At 35.1% G+C, this 8,544-nt stretch overlaps 1 protein-coding gene across 1 annotated transcript; it reads right to left on the bottom strand.

The window, feature by feature from the left end:
* Positions 1 to 3,996: 3,996 nt before the first annotated feature.
* On the bottom strand, positions 3,997 to 6,953 carry LOC131166957 (pentatricopeptide repeat-containing protein At2g44880-like). Its single transcript, XM_058125628.1, has one exon. The coding sequence runs from the start codon at positions 6,665 to 6,667 to the stop codon at positions 4,802 to 4,804; it is 1,866 nt and encodes a 621-aa protein (XP_057981611.1). The 5' UTR covers positions 6,668 to 6,953; the 3' UTR covers positions 3,997 to 4,801.
* Between the last annotated feature and the right edge of the window lie 1,591 nt (positions 6,954 to 8,544).

Genomic DNA, 8,544 nt, shown 5'->3' with positions numbered 1-8,544 from the left:
ATCCAAGAAGATCAAAGAAGCACTTCATGGGCTGATTCAAGATATTTGGGTTTATTCAAAAACGGGGCACTCCAAGCTTGGCCCAAAGAAAGCTGAAGGCGTAATAAACTTAATCCAAGTTTTTGATGGAGCTGATCTTGCTTAATTGGGCGGACTTTCCAGACAACCAAGTAGTTGGCCGATTGACTTTCCAGACAAATTTGTTGGCCAATTGACTTTCCGGGAAATTTGTTGGCTGATTGACTTTCCAGACAAATTAGTTGGCCGATTGACTTTCCAGACAAATTAGTTGACTGATTAACTTTTCAGACAAATTAGTTGGCTGATTTACTTACCTATTTTGTAGTCTTTTCTTCAGCCATGCTTTATAAATAACATGCAACCATTGAATACAACAATGAATTAAAATGTGAGGTTTTGTTCCTTCTATTGGTTTCTTCAGAGAACTTATGAACTTATCAAGGATTCTTCCTTGTGGCGTTCAAATTTCATACCTTCAGTTCGTGATTTAATTATAATCATTGGGTTAAGGTTTGTTACTTTATACCTTCGGTTTGTGATTTAATTATAATCATTGGGTTGAGGTTTGTTACTTTATACCTTTGGTTTGCATTTCATTTATAAACATTGGGTTGGGGTTTCTATCCAAAATCTGAATTTTAGCTTTCTTGGGCAAGTATTCCAATATTGTTTGTTGGGTTTCAACGCGTGTCGGTTGAGGATCGCATTATTTGGCAAATATTCCAATATTGGTTGTTGAATTTCAACGCGTATCGGTTGAGGTTTGCATCAATATGCAAGTCTCTCTTTTTTTCTCTAAATTTTTTTATTAATCTTCTTAAAGGATAAATAGCTTCTATTGTCAATCTCCTAGGCACAAAACCAAATTGATTCTATGAAACCCTCATTTCTAGTTTTATTCTTTGTTCAATTACCCTTTCCCATAGTTTCATCATATGACTCATAATCTTCATTCCGAGATAATTATTACAATTTTGAATATCACCTTTGTTTTTATATAAAGTTATTAACATGCTTTCCTCCATTCCTCTGAAATTTTCATGATTTTTATGATGGTGTTGAATAGATTAGTTAATCATATACTTCTTTTATCCCCTAAACATTTCCAAACTTCAATTTCTATGTTATCTGGTCTTATAGATCTCCCACTTTCCATCTTTTCTAAAGTCATATTAACTTCAAGGACTTTAATTCTGTGAATAAATCTCCTATTTTCAATATTTTCCTCATTTTCCACCTCCAAGTTCATGCTTTCAGTTTGGTTTTCATTAAAAAACTTATTAAAGTATCTCCACCATCTTTCTTTTAGGTCTTCTTGTTTAGCCAAGACATTATCATTCCGTCCTTTATACATTTTAAATCACCTAAGTCTTTGCATTTTCTTTCTCTAATTCTAGTAAAGTTTATAAATGTCTCTTCTCCTTCATTTGTATATACTCTAGTATATAAAATATCATAAGCTCTCGCTATTGGCCTTTTTAGCATTTTTTTCTTGAATCTTTATAGTTTTCAAGGTTTTCTATATTCCTACAACTTTGCCATGTTTTGTACCTTTTTTTTTGTCCTAATGGATTTTTGGCTTCTTGATCCCACCAATAACTTTCTTTATTTGCTTAAGTATCTTCCTTTGGACTTGCCTAAAATCTCTCTTGCTATCTTTATGATAGAGTTTGTCATTCTATTCTAAACAGAATTCACATCTACCTTATCCCCTATTGTCCAATCACACTCTTTGATCATGTTATCTTTGAATTTTTTACTATATTTCTTCCTTCAAGCTCCACCACCTAGTCCTTTTGTTGATTTATGTTGCTCTTTATCTTCCTTTTTCTTTTTTGTGTGTGTGTGTGTGATGCTAGGACTCTATGTTGTATAGTCAAACTTTAACCTAGGATGAGTTGACAATCCTTACAAGATAGACGATCCCCCTTTCTTAGTTAAGAAGAAACCTATTTGCCTTTTATTTTGCCCACTCTTGAAAGTTGTTAAGTATTCTTCTCTTTTTATAAAACGAGTATAATATAAACAAATTGTAAGACATAGCAAAATTTAAAAATGTATCACCGGCCTCATTTTTTATCTCCATAACCATGGACTCCACGTATCCTCTCGTCACCTATATTGTCCTTTCCAATGTGTCCATTCAAATCAACACCTATGAGTGTCTTTTCAGATGCTGGTATCCCTTGAAAATACTACCACTATCTTCCCAAAATTGTCTTTTAATATTTTTTGCTAAGCCTATTTGGGAAGCATACTCACTAATGACATTTACTATCTCTAGGCCTAGAGCTATTTGGATTTTTATGATCCTATCTCCTATTCTTTTAAGATTTACTACATTATCTTTTAGGTCTTTGTCTATAATGATTTCCACCCCGTTTTTATGTTTCTCTTTTCAAGAATACCATAGTTTAAATCTTGACTTTTCAATTTCTCTAACTTTCACCCTTATCCATTTCGTCTCTTGAAGGCAGATTAATTTTCCTTCTAAACATTGTTTCCACTATTTCCATATTTTTTCCCTTAAGTGTCAATATGTTCCAAGTTGCTACTCTAATCCTAGTTTCTTATGCTAACTTCTTAGCCCTTTCCTATCTATATTGACCTAGTCTATTCCTTTGTCCTGGGTGGATTTGGTAAGGATCCATGATATGAGAATCTAAGAAAACTTACTTTGGCTATCAGCTACCTAACGCAACCCTACTCCTTTATCCAGGCTTAGTACCGGCTGAGTGTGCAAAGATAATTTATGTTTCATAGGCAAATTGCAAATATCAAAAGTTTATGTTTTTTTTTTCTTTTTTTCCAGGATGCAAATTTATTTCACATAGACAATAAAGCAAAAAATAAAACCCACACAACCTACTTTAAGCAATCTAAACTTAATTCAAACTAATCTACACTAAAAAGTCAACTAATATCCTCCCTTGCGTCCAGTTCACAATTTCCAAAGCACACCCTACAACTAGATCTAGAAACCACACAAACATCACAATGCACTTAAAATCTAAAGCATGCAATTTTGGCCCTAAATCAAAGCTAGATTAAAATCAAAAACTTGTGCGATAGTACTTTTGAAAAAATTGTATAATCCAAGATTTGCAAGTTTTTTCTTTAGACCCAAAAAATGATAAGTCAAACGCATATGTTAAGCCTACAAATCAAAAACACAAAATCTACTTCACTAACCAAAAATTAAGAACAAATTGAGGGGAAAAAAAGAGAGAAAATATAAAACAGATCAAGGTGGGGAGAAGATCTCATTACCAGCCCAAAAAAAAAAGCCAAACAAATCTGATCGCGATGAATAAGGAAATGCTTAAATTGAAAATCTTAGATAAAAATTGGAGAAAAAAAATTGTAGATTAATAAAAATTTCTTTTGCACGCTTTATGATGACCACATTTTCTTTTTGTAAGCTATTGAAAATCCTATATTACTATCATTCTATTTCCTGAATAGATCCCACAAACATAATCTTAATGTTTTAAGATTACTGCTGGGAACAAATGCTTCTTTATTCTATTCCTCACTTATTTCCAAAGATAAAGTAGTAGTAGTTGTGTCAAATAAAAATTGCACTCAAGTCCTCTTTTTTTTTTGAAGTACAAAACAAGGACACCTGTCGCACCAGGCTCTCAAATTGATTTAAACCAACAAGTGCTTACTGCAACAAGTTACAACATTTGGTGCAACAAAGAGTGAGTGGTCCAGGTTTAGGCAGGTTTAACCAGGTCAAATCAAAACATAGAAGACAATATTGAAAAAAGTTGAGCAAAAAACCTAGTAAAGCGACTTACCGCGCTTGTTGCAACTACACATAAATGAGAGCAAGTCTACCAATTGCCAGTGCAACACACTGCAAGATTCATGTTGTATGTTAAATACATTAAGGTTGTGTTTGGCTGCATGGAAAAAATGAAAAAGAAGAGTCACATTGTCAACCTAGAATTGGGGCTAGTCAATAATATAACAAAAAATTTCAAGCACTATAATATCAGATTGTAAAGAATAAATGAAAGCATGAGATAAATTTGTGTCTCATGCACTACTGCACATAACAGAATGTTAGAAAAACTAGGAATATATGATTGAGATTTTGTGCCCTCTGGAAATGATCTTTCCTAAAACCTAGTACCAGATGAATCATAATTGCCGCCAAATCATAGAGGAAAAAATCTCAAATCTTGAAACAGCCAATGCCAGTCTATTACATATTTACAGAATCTTGTTCTTTTTTCCTCTCCACTGGGAAGAACATGAGGTAATTCCTCGGCTTCTAAGAAAAACTTTGATTTCTTCTCTCCCAACTCAGCAGAGTAAACCCAGCTGGGCACTTCCATAAGTTCATAAGCAACAGAAGAGTACAAGTTTTGGGGTCACTTGTTTAATATTCAAGTAATGCTTCGGGCAACTATTTAGTCTGTTGAGGCTTGATATGGTAACTGAGTGGTTTCAGAGTAGTTGAGACTCCATGCAAAAGGTTGAGTCTAGAGGCACACAAGTAACTATTGATGCTTGCATCTCTTGGAGAATCATCTGCTCAAACTTTTATATGCTTTACTTGCAGATAAAAGTGTTTGGGCTCAAAATGCCACCAGATCAGGTCTGCTTTACGCCTTTACCTGGTTGAAGGCAAAAAAGAATTCTAAAAGTCATGAATGACTAGCATTTCAACTGGGTGTATGGTGTATGCAGAATAGACAAACAACATGGAATGGTATTCATGTCAGCTTGTGCTTTGCCCACTGCTACACCTCTGCTGTCTCCTCCAGTCTTAGTCACTGCCTTCTCCCTTCATGTGCATCCATAATTGCCTTATTACTAAATGGATGATCTCCGACAGCAGATGCATACTATGTCCAGCTACAAACTCCAAAACTGTATTATCAATCTCAATGGCACTACAGCCAACTTCTTTCTTTGAACCAATCATCCTCATCATTTCTTTAATTTCTTCCACGTCTCTCCATCTTCCCTCCATGGCATACAAATTTCTCAACATAACATAGTTCCCATTATTATATGGCTCAATCTTGATTGCCTTTTTTATTACTCTCTCGGCCCTTGAAACATCCTTAGAGTAACAACATGCAAACAAAAAAGAGCTCAAAATGATGCCATTAGCTTCATAAGGCATGCTCTCTATCAGCTTTTCAGTTTCATCCAGAAGCCCTGCCCTCCCTAAAAGGCCAATCATACAGCCATAGTGCTCAATTTGTGGCCTAAGACCAAATACCTCCATTTCTTTAAATTTCATCATCCCTTCCTCCACTAGACCACTATGGTTGCAAGCAGACAAAACACCAATCATCGTTATCTCATTTGGCCTAAATCCATTGTGTATCATCTCAGAAAATGTCTCCAATGCTTCCTTTCCACATCCATTTATAGCAAAACCATTTATCATAGCATTCCAAGAAGCTGCTTCTTTCTTGGGAATCTTAAAGAAAACTCTTCTTGCCTCATCAATATTGCCACATTTGGCGTACATATCAACTAGCGCATTACAGACATTGGCCTCCCTATCAAGCTTCTTCCTCTGAACAAACTGGTGGACCCAATCACCCAAATCTAGGGCACCCAGACCAGCAATAGCTGGAAGAACACTTGCAATGGTAACTCCGTCAGGTTCAAATGGTGTATTCAATTGCATCTCACGAAACAGTCTCAATGCTTCAAGGAGTTGTTTATTTTGGCAACACCCATTAATCATTGCATTCCAAGAAAGAAGATTCTTCTCGGGCATGGCATCAAATAATGACCTGGCAGAATCAACATCACCATTTTCACAGTACCCATGAATCATAGTTGTCCAAGATACTACATTTTTCTCAGAAATCTCGTCAAACAAATTCCTAGCAGAACCTATATCACCCAGTTTGACATAAGCATCAATCATTGCATTAAATGCCGCTGTGTCTTTATCAGGCATTTGATCAAAAAGCATCTTCGCATTACCCGTATCCCCAGACCTTGCATAACCAACAACAACAGCCGTCCAAGAGACTTGGCTTCTTTCAGTCATTTCATCGAACAAGTCTCTTGCACATACTATCTTCCCAAATTTTGCGTACATATCAACCAATGCCGTCGACACAAACATATCAACGCAAAAACCTAGTTTCAAAACATGATTATGCATCTCTAGACCTTCCCAAATGGCCATGTCCAAACCACAGGAATTCGTCAACCAGGTGAAAGTAAAGCTATTGGGAGCAAAGCCTGTGTCCCTCCTGAGATCTCTGTAAAGAGTGATAGATTCAGGGAATTGGCGGATACCCACGTGGGCCTTGATCATGCAGTTACAAAGGAAAGCATCATCTCTGTGAGGCCTCCGGTCGAACACGCTTCGAGCGTAACAGATGCCGATGTGTGGGTCAGCCGCAGCCGCTACGGAAGAACAGGATGCGATGAATTTAGTGAGGAGACAGACATTGGTTTCGAGGGCGTTTCGGAGCATGAAGGCATGGATTTTAAGAAGCGAGGCTCTGGAATTGATTTGGTGAAGGAGGGAGAGGCATCTTCTCTCTATTGGGCTCCAGCGGCTTCGTTTTTCCTGGTCTCTCATGGTAGAATTAGACACTGCTCTTTTTCTTTTTGGGTCATTTTTCTGAAAGCACTGCATTAGATTTTTGAACATCAGTTTTATTAGCTATGTTTCAATTCTGCAATTGGGATGAATAGCGTCATGTGTTGGACAATCAGACAATGCACTTCTCTGCGAAGTGCGAACTAATCATTGCCAGATCAAGTTGGAATTGAATAAGAAAAAAAAAATGAATGAGGAAGATAACAAATTAAGCGACAGATTTAATTTTATTTTACTCAACTTCAGTAGAAAAGTGTAAAGAAATTTTATGGTGCTTTTGATTTCTCTGACAGGCTTTTACTCGGGGGGGTTTAGTGCTTTCCTGTTTATCTATTGTAATGGCATTTGTAACTACTTCGCAATTCTATAAATAGGGAAAAACAAATAGAAGGGAAATGATATTATTTTTGAATTGGAAAAATATTTAAAGAGCATTCTAACTTGAACTCAAGCTTTGTTGTATTTTGAATAGGAAAAACATTTTTATTAGAATTGATTCTTTGTGTAGAATTTAGAACTTATCAATTATAAGATGTCAAATTAGTACTTAAACTCATACAAGTGAGAGTTATATACACTAAAATTCTTTTGGACTCAACTAAGTAGGTGTAGACCAATAGATTCATATAAGTGGGAGTTATGTACACTAAAATCTTGTTAAACTTATTTAATAAAGTCTATGCCAACCCATACTTATTAGTTGTATAGTTTTTAAGTATTAAAATAATATCTTGTAATTGAAAAGTTTCAAATACTATATAAAGGAACTATTTTTTGTAAGTATTTCTCGAACAATTCATCCTAAGTCATATTTAAATTTCAGGAAAAATGTTATATTGTTGACCTTGATTTGGAAAGTACAATGTTCAAATAGTCTAAGAAGATTATATCAACATTTTGGCATTTTAACTATAAACTAAGTTGTTCAATTTTTCAACAAAAAATTTAGGTATAAAACCGGAAAGCAAAATCATCAAAAGTTTAGGTTTCATTTTTTTTTTTTAAATGTGTTAAAAAAACATAGCATAACGAGAAAAAGAAGCAATTTTAATGCTTTCCACGTAAAATAGTTTATTAAGATGGAATTCTTTTCATCTACAACGTGCTTAAGATCAGACCCAAAGGTGGAGTGGAGATTCCATATAACAAAGTGGCAACTCATGAGGGCCTGAGAAAATATAGGACAAGTAAAATTTTCTAGGAGAACAACACAAATTAGTAAAGCTTCAGCGGCTCAAACTCTAATTTCGTCCTGAATACCTACCTTAATACAATTCTATAAATTTTTGGATAAGGCAATATTTTGTCTTGATTACAATCAGGAAATCAAACTGGGAACGAAGTCAGAGTAAGGATGGAATGTGTATACTGTTTCCTTCAGTTGAGCCTAGGTGATTCTCAATCAGGAAGAGTCATTCCCAAAACGACCTTGCCCGAGATCAAGCTTTTGCAAATTCAACCATGCCCACCCATTAACTACATGTTTAGCATGCAACAATAGAATAAAATTGAAAAAACAAAAAAAATGAATCAAATGTATTACTTAATTTGATCATATTTTTTGTTTAAACTTTTATCCATTCTGCAAACCAAACATGTCAGGAGTTGAACATGAATTGTTTATATTTTTTCCAGAGACCATCAAAATTCACTTTTATTTCATTTTTTTCCCCATAAATACATTATTTTGGAGCAAAGATATTTAATCACTGTTCATGGTGATGCTGAAGTTCCAAGTCCTAAAAATGACAAAAAGAAGATATTTTAGGATGGCAATTTGCATGCGAGGATTGAAAGAAATCAAACCCTAAAAGGAGGGAAATAGGGCTTTACGGAGACTGTCTAAACAAGTGCAGTGGGCGTAGCAGATGCCAATGAAGGCAGTTATGCAGGAGACAAATGATCAGGGGACATGGAGGGACTTTTAG

The sequence above is a fragment of the Malania oleifera genome, chromosome 10, assembly GCF_029873635.1.
Source record: "Malania oleifera isolate guangnan ecotype guangnan chromosome 10, ASM2987363v1, whole genome shotgun sequence".
NCBI lineage: Eukaryota > Viridiplantae > Streptophyta > Magnoliopsida > Santalales > Ximeniaceae > Malania > Malania oleifera.
Note: the sequence above shows the minus strand (reverse complement) of the source record. Positions and strands in the feature narration are given on the sequence as shown.